This window comes from Onychostoma macrolepis, chromosome 07 (genome assembly GCF_012432095.1).
Source record: "Onychostoma macrolepis isolate SWU-2019 chromosome 07, ASM1243209v1, whole genome shotgun sequence".
In the NCBI taxonomy this organism is placed as follows: Eukaryota; Metazoa; Chordata; class Actinopteri; order Cypriniformes; family Cyprinidae; genus Onychostoma; species Onychostoma macrolepis.
In genome coordinates, this window is record NC_081161.1 from 41,462,635 (window position 1) to 41,480,625 (window position 17,991).

At 36.6% G+C, this 17,991-nt stretch overlaps 1 protein-coding gene across 1 annotated transcript in view; it reads right to left on the minus strand.

The window, feature by feature from the left end:
• The window catches only part of abhd17c (abhydrolase domain containing 17C, depalmitoylase), a 40,967-nt gene that overhangs the window by 11,488 nt on the left and 11,488 nt on the right, over positions 1–17,991 (minus strand). Inside the window, exon 2 of the mRNA XM_058782279.1 lies at positions 6,082–6,261. Within this exon, the coding sequence (XP_058638262.1) occupies positions 6,082–6,261 (180 nt within the window). The remainder of the gene's footprint in view (positions 1–6,081; positions 6,262–17,991) is intronic.

A 17,991-nucleotide genomic window follows, 5' to 3' on the forward strand; every position in this document is an offset into this window, starting at 1 on the left:
GACTTGACGATTAAACCCAGGAGTATCGGGTCAACGTCCAAATGAGCAGTCATGTGAGCTCCTTAGAGGCGTTACCCATAAACCTTTTGTGATGCCTCTTAAGGGCGAAATCTGATCACAGCTGAAAGGTAGCATTCTAAGACTAAAACTAATGACACAAAAAAGTGAAACCAAAGCCCATTTAAGGCAAGTAAGTTCACTTGGCATACACTTAAATTGTTTTAGCTGAAAGAAAATAACAGGCAGAAAATATTAGCAAAAAAAAAAAAAAGAAAAAAATGTTTAGGACCCTATTAAATCAGTTTTATTTCTTATATTCAGATTTATTTTTCTTGAATAATTTATCTGTTTTAATGCTTCTGGATTCTGCTTTAATGGTTCAGTTAAATATTAAAAATCCGAAAACATGTCAATCAATTTACAATAACATGGTCTTATGAAACTGTTGTCCGTTTAAATTTTTCTGGATTTACGATTTAACACTAATTTAATCAAACACTGGTGATCAAATGAAGGCATAAAAATACAAATGTAATTAAGCTTTTAAAAAGTAAATCAATTTAATTGCTTTTATATTCCTTTTTTTTTTTTTTAGCAAATTGCTGCACAACAGATGTTCAATGTTAAAATTAAACTTGATTTAAAAAAAAAAAATTACTAAGTTCCACAACATTCCGTGTTATACTGTAAATTACATTTTATGACTGGTTCGGTGATTCTGTCCAAGTTTTCCACACCATGGAAATCATAAGGTCCTAAATTAGCAACTGCTTTGAAATGCAGAAAAAGCAGCATGCACTTGTAATGCTCCAGTTTTAATCTATTTAAATGTAAGCACCAGCTGATGGTGACATCTTGTCAGAAAGAGCTCACAATTACAACCGATGATGAGACATGGACGCCCACTCTGATGTGTCATGAGATGCACGCCGAGAAATCCAGACGGACAACAAGCACTCAATCTCACTGATTGCAAATTCAGTTTACGCTCGCTTTATCTAATTGTGCATGTACTATATGTGGCCATTTAAACTCAGATACACTTGTACGGTCCAAAAATTAATTTGAGAATTTCTTTGAGGTCACTGTGCTTTGGGTCAGTGGGATTTTATCTTATACAATAATTAATACTTTTAGGTTGCATTAAATTGGCCAAATGTAACAAAGACATTAAAACAAATCTCTGTTTAAATCAGCTTATTAGAATGACTTCTGATGGACCATGTGACACTGAAGACTGGAATAATGATGTTGAAAATTCAACTTTGATCACAGCAATAAGTCACTGTTAGGCATTCCTGTAATTTCTACAGTTACTGTATATCACCCAGTAAAATACTGAATATTCCCTTTACTGTAAATAACTGTAATACTCTTTGCATCATAGGAATTTGTGACGTCAGACCCCACATAGAGAGACTTACTGTATTTTTTATTTTTTTAAATTGCTGTATACTACTGTATTTGCTGTAACGGCCTCTTTGGCACCATTCTGTTGAAGTCGTTTAATTTTTTTTCTTACATTTGGATTGACACGATTTGCCCCACCGTGTCTACAACAATGCAACAGCTTGGGACTGACTACACTGGATGTGTTACATCGCGTGTAATGATTGGAAAATCCATTTGCACTTCGTGTCAAAAACACATCTGGAGTACATCTGTATGGCAGAAATATACCGGGGCATCACTTTACTGTCCGCATCCATTGTAGATAGTATATATAATGGGTTCTATATTGTCTTTTGTAGAGTTTTTCCCGGGGATGAACCCGCGAGAGTGGAAGAGCTCCGGAGAATATCTGCACTGTGTGTCGATGCTCCTTACGAGAGAATAAGACCAGCAAGCAAAGTAAAAATATGTACTTTTGTCTGTGTGTTTGTCAGATTTTTGCACACCAGTTTAACCTAGTAACATTTATCTGTCAACATGGCGGCAACAAACTTTACTATGGTAAACTGTGCTGTTGTTTCAAACGACTTTTGTCAGCTTATTGAATTAAGTTACTGAATTAAAATTATTTTTAACGAGCAACGCTCATCTTATATTAACATTAGGTTAACTAATGTGAGCGTTTGTTCAGGTGTTAGCAGTTAATTTTGGCCAGTAGCCTATTGAGAAAATAAAATTGTATGTTAGCTAGGTTAAACTGCCTTTCTAGTTTTAGAATTAGTTTGTTATAGTTTTTAAATGGAATTTAAGACTTACTGCATTTTTTTGTATTTGTGTTTTAAAGGCAACTGCAATGAAGCTTTAAGAAAAACATGAGCAGGCCAGCCACCCTGAGACTGATAATTCATGGTAAAAGAACTATGGTTTTGAGAGGTGTGTGTATTATATAGGGGTTGCCTTTTAAAAGTGTGCCATTTCTACTTGTTTTTCAGAGAAGACATTTCTGTCACTAACAAAGTGAATGGTTTTGGAGCAGCACCTGGGTTTTGCAGATGGCTATGTATTCTTTGGCTGCTTGTCTTTTTCCCCCCATTATGTTTCTGTTGCCTAAAGATTCTTTGTGAGGATAAATCCAGAGAATACAACAATGCACTGCAAAACGTCCTAAGACAGGAGAAAAGGTGAAAATACACCATTCCAGTATTGGAAGACTGTATTTTTAAGTGTTACAGGCTACATGCAATATTTTAAATAAAGAATTTGATATTTTGTAATTGTGTCCCGTTTTAATTGAATACCAGTAGTACCTATGGAGTAAAAAAAATTTATGAATTCAACACAAAAATAATAAAATCTAATGAAACCTATATTAAAATGAATGAATTACAGTAGTATACTGATGAATTGGATTTTTTAACAGTAATTTACTGTAAAACAGTACAGTTTGCAACTAAATCAAATACAGTTTGCTACTATAAATCTTAAATTACAGTAACTTACTGGAAACAGTGTTGCCAGAAAGTTACTGTAAAAATCCTTTGAAATGTCTAACAGTGATATTTTAAAGTGTATTCAAACAGGAAACAGTTATTTTAAATTGCAATAATATTTCAGAATATTATGCAGCCTTGGTGAGCAGCAGAGACCTCTCAAAAACATTTTAAAAATTGTACTGACCCCAAATTTTCAAATGGTATTGGTTTTACCAATAACTGAAATGTGAGAATTTACAACAGTACAGTTTCTCTGAATGATTTCTCTACAAGGTGTGGTTTGTCTCCCCATACAATCTCTGCCAAAACATTTAATAATAAAAGCAGGAAGCCACCGAGAAATGTCTCATGACATGCAACAACAACTTGTCTGTGCACCAACCCACTTACTATGACGATTTTGATAACTCTTCTAAAAGAGCACTTTAGTGAGTGACATTTTGTTGGTCTGATTTTAAACGTTTCGGCGACCCAAAAAAAAAAAAAAAAAAAAAAACACCACCATGCGAAATCTGCAGCAGGGGAATAAAAGTGACAGAAAAGACATTATTACTAACTTGTAGAAAGCTGAAGCGAAAGGGTTTGCGAGTCGTGATGAGGGAATATCATGACTGATATAAGTGAGCGTGGAATAAAGATAGGTCTCCTCCGCTGCACAGGTGAGCTGTTTCTCACCGGCTTTATCTCAGCAGCCAGACGCAGAGGTTACAGCCGAGATGAAGGGAATGAGATTCAGAGGTAACGCACGCCTCACCCAACGCTTTCTGGGAAAAACGATGCACGTTCACAGAAACAGTCAAGGGTGTCAACTATCACGACAGGGGGTTTCAGAAGAACTACTTCGATTTTACCAAAAATACTTGAAGATAATGCGTGTAATCTGACATGTTTCAAGCTGTGTAATGTAGCAGTACGAGAGCAACTGCAGTTTCACGCTGCCGATCAAGGGTTTTTGTGACCGGTTACAGGGACGGCTTTTAAGAGCAGTTACACACATAGTTCACGACAACTTGTCCAAGCAAAACACACCTTCTGTCAGCGCAGACGTCCTGCAATTCTCGGGTTTGAGAGGACTTGACGGGAGGTTTTATTTGACAGAATGGATGAAAGTTTCTGTCCCTGGCAGCGAGACTGAAATAAATCCTGTGTGCGAGTGTATTTGTGTGCTTATACTGTGTAAGTCACGTCTGAGTGTTAATTGCAGATAATTGCAATAACCAGCCGTTCTTTCTTAATATATGCTTTGCAATTATAGACCATCCACATGTCCAACATCTGCTGTATATATCACAGATGCATTTTATATGACAGAAGCACTAGCATTCAAAGATTTGGAGTCTTAGTTACACAAAAATGCATTTAAAAAGGGTTATATATTAACCGTGAACCAATATCCACTAATAGCCATATGGTTACAGAGATACTACAGTATAAACCGTATATCAGTACCTCCACCGTAACATTTCTACTGTATATATACACATCATCTATGTTGCACAACTAGATAAAAACGGTAACAGTTTGCATTTTGGCAATTCCACAAACATGCAAAAACGTATGCAAATTTTCATTACATTACTCCGCGTCTACCACCACTTTCACTTTGAAGCAAAAAATAAAACCCCAAATGGCTACAGCAGTGAGACCCTTGAAAGTCATTGCCTGAAATGCTGAAAGGCTCACGCTGAAAGGCAAATGGCTCACTTTTAGCACTTTCTAGCTTGGCATGGTAAAACGCAAGTCACTTCCCACTTTATAAACTCAGATAGAGTGTAGAAGCGGAAATAAACTGTACAAATGGAAAAGAGGAGGTAAGGGAACAAAGCTTGACAGAAGCTGGCATGAAGGCTAGAGGAGGGTTACAGGATGCAACTGTGATTCGCTGTGTCGACTCAGTTTCAACTCTCGACTCGTTCAGACCCCTGTTGTATGAGTAATGAGTCCATTCTGAGCTTCCTGAGGTTCCTGCTAGCATCTGGGTGGATACCGCGGTGAACAGTGCGCAGCTTCAGGCTGTTACTGGTTTGATGCTACATGCCACCAAACAGCCCATTCATGGATCATCTAATGCATTTTGCACTCAAAACTGGAAAACAATGATGCATAAAAACTGAGATCATGCACACTATCCATCAAACATTTAAGGTCAGCTTTTTTTGTTTTTAAACGTTTCTTCTGCTCACCAAGGCTGCATTTTTAAAATCAAAAACGGCAATATTGTGAAACATTACTACAATTAAAATAGCCGTTTTCCATTTGAATATATTGTAATATGTAATTTATTCCTGTGAACAAAGATGAATTTTCAGCATCATTACTCCAGTCTTCAGTGTCACATGATCCTTCAGAAATCATTCTGATTTGCTGCTTAAGAAACATTTCTTATCGTCATCAATACTGATATATACAAAATATGTAGGTTGATGCATATGTTGACGTGTATATTTTTCAGGTTTGTTGAAAAAAATTCAAAAGAAAAGCAATTATTTTATTTAATCTTTTACAATGTTAAATGCTGTCAAATGTTAAATATCGCTACAGTATTTATTAACTTTAGTTAAAATATAACTGTTCATTGTTAATTCATGTTAGCTCAAGTCCATTTAATAATATGAATCGATGCAACTTATTTTAATCATGTATTACTACATGTTCATTTCAAAATGTACTATGTAGTAATGCTAGTATGGTAGGTCATGCTATCTAATGTAGTTAACTACATTAACTAATAAATGGATCATTTAAAGCATTATCCAAAATTTCTTCATCGTCACTTCTGTTCAATTTAATGCATCCTTACTGAATAAAATATACATTTCTCAAAAGAAAATAAAAAATAATGTTCCCCAAACTTCTGAATGTTAGTATAGCAGGGCTATTATAGTTCATTAAAATAAAAAAAAAAAAAAATAAATTTAACAACATTTCTTATTTTCATTTGGTTGACCTTATCTACCAAAATAACAAACTCAAAAAATGTTTACTATAACTACAGACATTAAAAAACAAAAAATCTAATAAAAACAAGATTACTAATACTTTAACTTAAATTATGCTGAAATCAGAAAATATATTACGAAATAATTAATGCAAACTATAATAGCATCTCAAGGACACTAAAATAAATCTTTAGTGTAGCTATAAGAGTCTGCATTCTCATGCATTGCATTCTGGTCCACAGATGTTTGGATCTTACCTCGGGAAGGCATCGAAGCAGTAGGTTTTGCGGGTGTCAGGAAAGGCCACACGCAAGCCGGACATGAGGGGAGAGTGGAGGATCACTGCTGCGCACTCATACCGGGACGCCAGGTCCACCGTCGGCACCGTCCCTATGCTCTGACCGTACAGGATGATGTTTTCCGGAGTCACTCCATACCTTCGGAAGAAAAAGAGAGAGAAGAAATTAAAAACAGCTGCAAATCATTGCATATCACTTCAACACTTCAAGCGTGGTACAAATCTGGCATCCTCTCATCTGTGTGAGTGAAGTTACAATCACAACACAAGCAGCTCGTGATGTTTACTTTGAATTGCGTTTGTGTCTATAGCAACATTACAATTTGTGGCAAAATGTATTTCCATCAAGGCTTATTATTAGATAATCCAATTGGACAAAATAGCATGTTAGGGCATGAACAGAAGAGAAACCATTAAAAATAGAGACATGAAATGCAGATATAAACTCACAGGCTTCATAAAAGAACTAAGTGAGTCCCTGAGCAAGTGAACACAGGGCTGAAGCTTTATTTGACACTTTAAGATGTGCTCAAAGGAAATGCCAGAGGGGGTGAGCGAGAAGTCAAAGCGTAGATGCAGAAAGAAAGGGGAAAATGCACTGCTATGCTCTTTAGGTTTTTGTTCTCCGACTTTCCCGGGCAGCTTTGCAGTCAGGTCTGACACCTGGTCAATGACAGAAAGCAAACGCGTTTGAAGTCTGACCTCAGATCAGGCTTTATCAGGTTTTTACCGTAGGCTAGCCCAGGGCCGCGTGAGATGGGGTAGAGAAACAAAGCAGCCGTGAGGTGGAAGTCTCCAATGCACACGCAGCGGTACAAAGAGTAAACGAGCCTCTGAACTTGACTAGCTTTGGCAAGATTTTATCAGGTAAACGGAACATGAGGTCTCCATCGCCGTCTCCCACACAGACAGATATTACAGGGTGAAAAGAGGAGGCTGAGAGCGCTCTTGTAAATAAACAACCACCCACGTGACTGAGCAGATAGACACTGTGAAATTCAGGCTTGGAAATCAAGTTTCTAGAGATGAGACGAGATGTGATGAGAGAAAATACATCAGCGAGGTAATCCATCTCCATCAAGAACGATCAACATTGAGAGTCAGCTTAATAGTTGGAAAAATTTGTGAACCGTATAAACTGGATTTACATGCAAGGTTTAAATTCTTAAACCTTATTCAAATTAATTCAGTTGTCAAATAAAATGGTCCCGCAAGTCCTACTTAAAAGGTAAACAGTAAAGAAAAGAAAATTAAAATTAATAATAATAATAAATAAAATAAATACAATGAAAATGAATATATTATACATAAATTACTACTACTGATAATAAATTACTACCATTACTATTATTATTAAATGTATTTAACCATCACAATCAATAGTCATGGGGGAATCATTTACCTATATTATAATAATAGTAAGTTTTTGCATATAATTTTGTACATTAGACTATTATTGTTGTGCATTAATGAATAATACATTTGTTACAGTATTTATGAATCATTGTTCAAGTCAAACAAATATACCCGTTTATTGTTAGTACATGTTAGGGACACTAAATATTAAAAAATACAAGTTTTGATTTTAAAAATCTATTAGTACATGCTGAAATTAACATCAACTATTATTAATGCTTTAAAAGAAGGTTTCATTGTTAACATTAACTAAGGATATAATGTACAATGTTTAACTAAAATTATAACTATGTATGTATTGTTGTTTAACAATTGTCAGTAATATATCTGCAAAAATATAATCAATTATTTTTATTTTTAATCAAGTGTACCTTTAACCAAATGGTGCACAGCATTGTGATAAACTAACTGAATAAATCGATTGACGTAAAGTAATTTAAGTAATAGATCAAAAGCACTAAAAGATTCCTGACCAAAATACATTTCGGTCCACTGGCAAAAAATAAAATAAAATAAAGAGCAGGAAGGATAGGAAACCTTTCCGAATGGAACTATAAGATCTCACAACTGAACTCTGAGTGCAGAAAAAATGTATTAAAAATAAAAAAAAAAAAAATTCAACACTTTCTATTCCCTAGGAGTAAGTGTCCTACAAAGATCAATGCAAGGGCATGTCATGGAGTCTTCAGAGAAGATGACAGCTGAGACTGGTGTCCCACAGAGGATCTTCCAGTCATACTCTTCATTTACAAAGTTGTTTGAGGATCAGAGACCACCACTCAAAGGATCTGCAGGATCTCTTATCTCTCGATAATTCACCGATCCACCAACATCCAAGAAAAGCACTGCAAAGGAAGTTGCTCACAGGAGGTTACAGAAGACAAAAACAACATACTGCTGTCCATCTCACAACTTGCAGAAGACCACCAAGATATTCAACAACAGCGATGTTGTTTGAACGGAGAGAACAAAAGTTGAACTTTCTGGTGAAAAGTACATGCTGTTATGTTTAGAGAAAAACACCACATACCACAAAACTCCACAGCAGAATGTCAAGCTGGAAAAACTCAAACAACCATCAGTAATTCAACGTAGCGCTGACCCAAAACGCCAGGTTATACAACAACTACATCACGGAAACAGGAAATGTCATTTTTCTGAAGGCCCAGATAAAAATAAAAACACTTAGAGAAGGAAGTTAGCTGGATATCAGGATACCTACATTGGTTTGGAAAGGGAACCAGGCCAAAACAAACCAATCAGAGGCTCTTTTCAAGCCTCAATATGCTTCCTGTCACTCATGTGCTGCGAGGTTATTTTCTGGAAGGAGAAAAACCCTTTGATTCAAACGCAGGGAAATTAATTATTCTTATCTGATATCAAATATCATTTCAGGAAAAATCCAAGTGTTGATGGTGAGATAGCGAGAGCAAGGGTGTGATAATACCTCAAGGATCTGCCAAAACAAATCCATTTCCACATACTGAGAAAACATCAGATCGATCCGAAATCAAGCTCTGAATGAGGGAAAACTCTCAGAGCCAGGACAAACACGCTGCGTCTAGCACAAGCATCCCCCTTTTTTCCTATGTGGAAAACTACTGAAAACACAAGCAAGTCGAAAAACACACAAGTCGATGTAAATGCTGCGTTTCCTTAGCCTGAATTAAGGCAATGAGAAATGGCTTGTCCAAACAAGCAGCGGGTCCGATTCCATGGAACAACTGGAACGAACACACATTTCTGTGTTTATAGCCGAAGCGGCACAAACAGCTACGCTCACGAGCGATTCGGCGAGATTTCCCGAGCTGAAACAATACGAGAACCTGAGAGAGACTGGGAAAGATGCGTGTTTTTGTGTGCATATGTTAATCTGCGGAAAAATAAGAGGAGCTCTGCGATCCTGCACAGGACGAACGGCGCACACACACAGTAGTCTGTTTCGTGAAACCGTCCTTCCGCCAAAGCAAACATTTACAGATGGATTTTGGGCTGAAATTCGCATGCTGTTGCCAACCTGAAAGGTTTACCCCAAAAATGAGGCTCGCTGTAAATGCCCCGCTGGGCTCTCAATGGAAACAGATGCATGTCTATGCCTTACAAATTCTTAAGTAATCCATATGCATACGAATTATGGATATGCAAATGATGCCTCAAGTAAGCACTGATGTGTGTAATAGAGTAGCAGCGCCATTTACTAGCAGGAGTGTCATGCTATCCTATAGAATGCACAAACCTTACTGACGGCTATTCAGAAGTTGCACTGTTGTTTGCAAGAAACTTTTTAGAGGGCCCTTGACGAGAATGGACTGTCAGAGATGGTTTACGGTGAAAAGAGTTACGCATTCAGTTTGAACAAGCAAAGTACTTCATGCTAGAAACTCATTGAGTCACATGTGCAAAACTGCAACATTAAACATACTGTTAGCAACATCAGCTGTTCCGTATCTTACACCAGACTGAAGTGTGTTCAACAGCCGGTTTGGGAAGTAAAAATACACCATTCGTTTTCTCTATTGAGGAATATTTTTAACAATAACTTGTAAACCATTAAAGACAGACATAGTGTGAGCTACAAGGTTGTTAACCAGTGGTATATGATATTGTTTAACTTATTTTTTAAATAATAGCTTAACAGCCTAGTGGAAAAACTACATTACAAGTGATTCTTTAATGAAATCGCCACAATTCAGAGAATATATGCATATAGAGGTCGACCGATTCATCGGTTTTGCCGATTAATCGGCACCGACAGTTGATTGCCACAACTATCGGTTATCGGCAAAAATCCATGCCGATAGTTTTACGGTTTGCAACCGTTGCCGGAGTGGCTGAGAAGGGTCCGCTGGCATTATACAGTACGCGAGCGGCCTCTAGAGGCGGAAATCACTGACAGTACGTGTTGTTTATTTTGACACACGACACTGCGCGCTGCGCAGAGCGGGAAACTCCAGACTCGCATTTAAATACAGCCGACAGAAAATCCTGCCGCGGAACAGAGCGCCATTCACATAGTTTTCTATTAAATGACATTATATTTGTCCCAAATCGTTGTGAATGTATAATGACTTCACCCTAGGCTATAAATTATGTAATGTGCATTTTTCAGCAAAACGTTTGTCTTTCTGTGGCTCTAATAAAGTCTGTATGCTTCATATAGAGCTGTAATACAGATCGCGCTCTCTCTTTCCGCTTGCTCTGTTTTTTTAAACACCGAACTTCAAACTCATTTATGCCACATTGTTCATTCTTGAAGCAAACTTATGTCCGTTTGATGATTAAATAAATTGTTTTAGGCCGCCACTTGATTTGAACGCAAAGCGTCTGGTGTGTGTGTGTGTGTGTGTGTGTGAGAGAGAGATACCTCCGAGTTCTCCTAGACGCAGCGCTGCGCTTTTGCCCGGTGTGTGACTAACTTTCTTTTTTTTTTTTTTTTGATTAGATAATTATCAAGTGTTAAAAAATAAAAGCAAAAAGTGTGTGAGTACACATACAATATCCATATGTATGTCATTTTAATGCTATGGCCTTGTGTAGATATTTAAAGATGGCCATCTTTAAGCATTGCTGTTGAAATTAAATGTTAATACTTAACAATAAGGGTCCATTTGTAATGAAAACTGTAGAAGTATTGTTCCTTGTTAGAGTTTCTTCATTTCAACATTCACTATTAGCTACTAATAGGCTACATTTTTTAATTTTAAAGTTTCTTCTTTTAACATTAGCAAACTATGAAATAACTTTAATGATCAAAATAGTAAGTAATATTAATATTTTTATTCATTTACAAAGTATGGTTCAGTATTGTTGCTGTTTTTTGGGGTTTAAATAGTAAAGCACTAGCTCTCTTTCAGTATCTATTTTGAAAACTATCGGTTGATTAATCGGTATCGGCCAGTGTGGTCCATCCTAGCTATCGGTATCGGTAAAATCCACTATCGGTCAACCTCTATATGCATATTTTGCAATGTTTCTATAAATGCAACATCTTTAAAATCAACAGTTTTAGTAATTCCAATAATTCCTACTCCATTAAAAAAAAAAAAAAAAAAAAGCTTACAGCACCTTTAAAAGTTTTAATATTAACACTTAAAACAATGATATAACTTTTGTTTGCAAGAATCAGCTTAACACTGTTTCTACATTGGACGCGACAGTTGTCGCACCGCAACAGTCTGTCTACACTGGACGCGACAAAGCGACTGTTGAAAATCATTTGCAATGTGTGCCAATACGTCTTAAATAGAACGCAGCAGCAGCAGCTTTCTGTCGTGCCGCGCCGCATCCAGTGTAGACAGCATAATAGGTTCTATTGTATTTTGTCACCTCCAGTATAAGCATCCAACAAGGACTTGAGGCATGGAGGCAACCAGAATCAGCTGAAGTTCAAACTTTATGAACTTCCTTGCAGTACATTGACCTCATGACCTGTCACATCCTTCCTCCATCATGAAACAGCAAAAAGAGAAAAGTGAGAGTAATTACACAGTTTTAGAATGTGCACGGACCAAGAACACAAAACAACAACAACAAAAAAAAGTGTTAACAAGTTGTTAGTTAATTTGCTGCCAAAATCCTCCTTAACATGGCCTCCCAGCTGTGCAGGATTAGAAGACTTCATGCATCTTCATCCACATGCCATTTTTTCTCTGCAATAACTGAATGTCACACGGATGTGGTTCAGTGTTCCTGGCTGTGGTTGAAAAGGGCATTTTAATTAGCCGGCATTGCTGATAATAACTTGAGCTTTATCCATAACTAATTTTCAGGCAATTCATTAGCGGTCCTTGCACAGACAAACACTTTTTAGGTCCGGTGCACTGCGAGAAGAATCCAAAGCAGCTCAACACTAGCAAGGTTAAAATTCAGGGGCATCTGTTTAGCTCCTACCGAACAGAGCAGACACGATTTTAAGACTTTATTCACATCATTCATGACACAGGATGAGCTCCAAATCCAAGTGAGCTTCGCAGAATTTTAAAACATCACAGGTGTGCAAAGAAGGCAATCCTATAATGCAGTGCAACAAGGATAAATTGAGAGCGATGACCATAGACATTCAGTTATAAGAAATACTGATTAAATATTGAAAGCAACTCAATATTAATTCCAAAATGTATTCTATTGGAGTCGAGTCTCTAAGTGCGATGAACTGGAGACACGCTATTTGTATGATAGACAGTTGTCGTCTACTAGAGCGTTCCAAATCAATTGCAGTTAGGATGCATCCTACGTAGGCAGCAGAGCAGCTCATTTGGTTTTAGAACAGAACTGACAGGAGTTTCATTCTATCCAACACGCCAATCCGGCTTGCAATTACAAATAATCCTCCAAAAACCTCAATCCCACAATTGACACCAAAGACTCTCTGTTCTGAACCGTCAGAGCAAGTTATTCTGTAAGCTCAAGAAAGCGAATGCATCTGCATAAAACGTCCAGTGAAAATGCCTGGTTATACAGCGTGGCATGCATGTTTTCAACTATCTGTGTGCCGGAAGAAAGAAACGGCTGTTTTAAGAGGATGTCCTCTGACCTCACATGCCTCTTTAAAGAGAAATTCACTTGTAAACGTAATGGAAAGGTTTAATTTACTGCATGGAGACGAGCTCCTAAAGCACTTTAAAATCCTTTTACTGCTTTCCTGTGCAGTCAAGAGTGACCTGCCAACACCAGATTACCTCAGGTTCATGAGATTACTTCTCTCAATGCAGGAGTCAAACACCACACGGATATAATAAAATGCAAATAATCTAACAAATTTGATTTTGTCTTCCTGGTTAAAACACCTCAATTTTAAAAAGTGGGACAGTTTACCCAAATATGCAAATTCTGTTATCAATTTACTCCCTCATGTTGTTTCAAACCTTACGAGTTTGTTTCTTCTATGGAACGAAGACGACATTTTAATGAATCTGGTTTTTGCCTACAGAATAAGTTAACTGTGTCCAACGTAGTTTGAACTAGGAGTGGGCAATATGACCAAAATCAGAATGAGTCATTTTATCACGATAACGATATAGTTAGTTTTCTTTTAAAAAGGTTTTTATGATATTAAAATCTTTGATACCATAGAATTTTCATAATCCTTGTCACCAATGTCAATATCAAACTAATACAAGCCTAAAAAGACAAAAAAACAAACAAAAAAAACAACAAGCTCACTGAAGATAAATAAACAGTCAGTGATGAAATAAGGATAAGAAACTAATAGGACAAAACAAAAACAATAAATAAATGCTACATACTTTGTAAATTAATTAGTCTTCAGGTAGATAGATAGATGAAATTAACACGAGTATTATGTATAGATTCTATACATAAGTTATTATTTTAATTTCTTAAAAGTTACAAAAGTGATTTAGTTAATAGCGGTGAGAGATGTTGTTTGATTAATATGAATGGCAGACAGGACAAATATTGGACAGCTTCCCATTTAAGACTGAAGTCCGGATATACCGTTACATATGCATTTTCTTTTTCAGCTGTTTACGCTCTCTCTTAAGTCCTAAATCACTGCATTTATGAGGATACTTGCAAAGACTGGGATTATGATGCTTATAAGTATGTTTGTGTAAATTAATCGTTCAAAGCCAATAAAGTGGCAAAAAATGTGCGCTCCTCTCACACATAAACAGATGGCGCACGCATATAGTTCTGTTGTTTGTGTTTCAAAGGCTTAAAAATCGGTTGTTTTAAAACTGCTAAAAAAAATAAAATAAAATAATCTGATGAATACAATGTCTGAGTGGGTGATATGGTTGATATTATTAATTGGGGATTGGCTGGATTGGGAAAAGTGGAAGTTATTTACCAGAATGATGGTTGAATAGGAGTTGAAAAAGAAAAGTGCTTGGTAATCAGGAAAGCCTAAAAGGAAACAATTTCAGGAGAAGTATCAAGCTACATTTTGATTAAAAATAAATTGAATGGTGCCGAATTAGACCAGAAACAAATGAAAAGAGTAGGATCATTTTCAGTAGCCTGCTAGGTGTCTTCAACAAGCTTCCAAGGGGAGGCAGGATGACTTCAAAGTATCTAAATTATTAACCCTCTTAGTAACAATTGTTATGGTGTGTCACACTTTTAGACATTCAGTTGACTTAAGTAACTTTGCAACCACGTGTTAAAAGTTATCAATAATAATAGACTGTCTGCTTAATATCAGCAAACACTTTATTCTGATGGTGCACCAACAGACATTCTACTGACTATGAGTAAAGCCTGGAATACACTACGTGATTTTTGCCCCAATTTTCCCCCGATTTTACAGTCTGAACAAGTTGATGCTAGTTGAGGAAAGTAGGAGCCAGTCTGCAGATTACAGCTGACAGATTCCACAGAAAATCGCGTAGTGTATGATGGTCTATGATGATCAAAGCTTCAGACTTTGATTCTATCCATTCGGAGGATATCAAACATGTTTGAGATTTTCAGCTGATTTTAGAACACGTATGTTTTCATGTGTCATGCGTCGCCAAGCAACAAGGCGCACGTTTCTGCATGAGTTTGTTGTGATCGGAACAACTTTAAGGTCTGGTAGTGTATGATCTTCAGTCGCGTAGTGTATGATGCCCAGTTTTCCTTTGTCACTATTTACAAAGTTGGTAAGTGTATGATGCCTAGTGTTTTAAAAATCTGTTCAGATTTTAAAAGTCGTGTAGTGTATTCCAGCCTCAACTCTGCAAGTACGTCAATGTTTTCTACAACTAACCCTAACCTAACAGTCTACTAATACTCTAATGAGAGTTGGTGCGTGGTTGCAAAGTTAGTCATTATCAGTGCTGGGTAGTAACTGACTACAATGTAATATGAGTTACGTAATCAGATTCCAAAAATTTAGTACTTGTAAATGGATTATATTACATTTTAAAATGCTAATAATCAGATTACAGTTTCTTTCCTATAGATTACAGATTACAAATTCATAAAAAGGCAGTAAATTATTGATGCTCCCTAATTCTTTTTCTCTTTTAAAGTTTTCTCCAAAATAAATTTACTGTGTTATACCATTTAGCTTTGACTATATTCACAATATGATAATACGACAATATACAATAATGTAAACAAATTTGGGACCCATGCTTCTGAATTTGGAAAAAAAAAAAAAAAAATCAACCCTCAAGCAATTAGACTATGTATAAAACAATTATGAAAGTTATTAAACATGTTTTTTTTTTTTTTTATAGCTGTAAAAACGTTTTTGTGAGCCAAACCCCTTTAACATGAAATATTTACTTGAAATATCTCGGAGAAAGTTCATTTGAATAATTTAATAAGACATTCAAATGATCACAGCTCTCCGATGTTGGCTAATGGTCACACTGACATGCAGGTAAGCAAATATTTCTATTTTTAGCATTCAAGTGGTCTATTTGGATTGTTTCAAAAAAAAATTTTTTCACATTTTTATGACTGATTAGCTTTTTAAATCAACTCACAAGCCCACTGTAGCTCTTACATTAACCCTGGTGTAATGTAATATTTAATGCACTTCATGATGTTGACATCAAATAATGGAATATATTTTCTTTCTCTTTGCTTTTTTATTTCAATATGGTACATTTAATGGCAAGTTTGGTTACACTTTATTTCGACTGATTCTCATTAATTTGCAACTACATGTCTACTAACGCTCAGTAGGGTAGGTTTAGGGTTAGTAGAATAAGTTGACATACTTGCAAAGTTTCTCATAGTCAGTTTGTTGTATGTTGTGGACCCATCAAAATAAAGTGTTAGAAGATATTAAGCAGACAGTCTACTAATACTCTAATGACTACTAGTTACTGTTAGTAGAATGTCTAAAGTGGACTATTGAAATAAAGTGTTACCGCAAGTTTAAAACAAGTTAGGTAAAAAATAAGTAAATAAAAATCTAAAAAGTAGCCAGAATACATTACCTAAAATGAGTACCCTAGATTACATTACTAACTCCAGTTTTCATCATGTAATCTGTAATCAGTAACAGACTACAATTTGTAAGTAATCTACTCAGCACTGGTTATAATCAATGTCAAAAGGGGAACAAAGTGCAACCACTGTTTTACTGAAGAACAAACTTCTGGAATTGCAAAATGAATTCTGGTTAATTAAATACATCAACACTCCCAGTTGTGACTCACAGCAGAAATACAAAAATACCGTTGCCCATATGGGGTGATTCTTTGAATATTCTGCAAGACAAGTTCTGTTGGAAACAATGAATCACAGTTAAAAAACCTGCAGCCAACACCAGAGGCCCAATCAGACATGAATCGAATCCAAGCTGAAGGTTTTCCTGACCTCAGGTACTCAAGAGTGCCATGCCAGGATCCAGACTACATTATATAAAAGGCAGTCTGCAGGTGTAGTTAGCATGCAGTCGATGACAGAAGCGCATTCACAGAATTGGGAAAGACTACAAGGAAAGCAAGCAAATATAAAATGGATCACTGGAGAGTTTATATTAAAAAAAAAAAACTCTAGGTGTGAAAAGCAGAGGATTTTAGGGTTGCTATGTCTGTCACACAAACCCAGGGCAGTTAAAAATTAGTCCACGCTTCACTGCAGAACACACTTACTTCCCTTCCCGCTCTCAACCCACGTCTCTGTATGACTCTGACGTCTGCATCTTACTAGTATTTTCTCAGTCATAAGCCTCACTGACAGACTAGTAGAAGAATCAGACGGAGACGCAGCTGCTCATCTCAGTGGGTGAGCGTTAACAGCTCCAGCGCCTCAACTCCCTGCTGCGTTAGTTAATAGCCCTGCCGGTTCACAACACAACTTCTGACTAGCTTGAAAGTAGTCTGGGGTGGGCTCTTGAGGTCTCTGCAGAAACCAATGAGCTGTTTCTCACGCTAACGAACTCATAATCTACTGTCCCGCTTGGATCTGGTATTAAAGTTTCCCTCAGAAAACGGTGGTTGTTATACCGAGGGGTTTTCTGGGGTTCACCTACACTTAAAAGACTTACTTTTAAGTATGCATGCTTTCCAAGACCCATAGAGTGCTGAGGGGATGATTTTTGTGGGGCATCCCAAAAGTTCACATCACCCTGGTTCCCAGCATAAAAATCCAATAGGATTTTTCCATTGGTTTCTGGATTATAGCGGTATGACTCTTAAAGGGATAGTTCACCCAAAAATTTTAATTCTGTCGTTAATTACTCATCCTCATGTTCCAAACCCATAAGACCTTCGTTCATCTTGGAACACAAATTAAGATATTTTTGATCAAATCCGAGAGCTCTCTGACACTCCATAGACAGCAATGTAATTGCCATGTTCCCAGGTCCAGAAACGTAGCAAGGACATCGGTAAAATAGTCCATGTGACAGAGGTTCAACTGTAATTTTACAAAGCTACGAGAAGCTACTTTTTGTGAGCAAAGAAAACAATTTATTCAACAATTCTTCTCCCCGAGTTACCGTCTTCCGCCATTTTGGAGAATACCCCAGAACGTAATCAGCATTGTT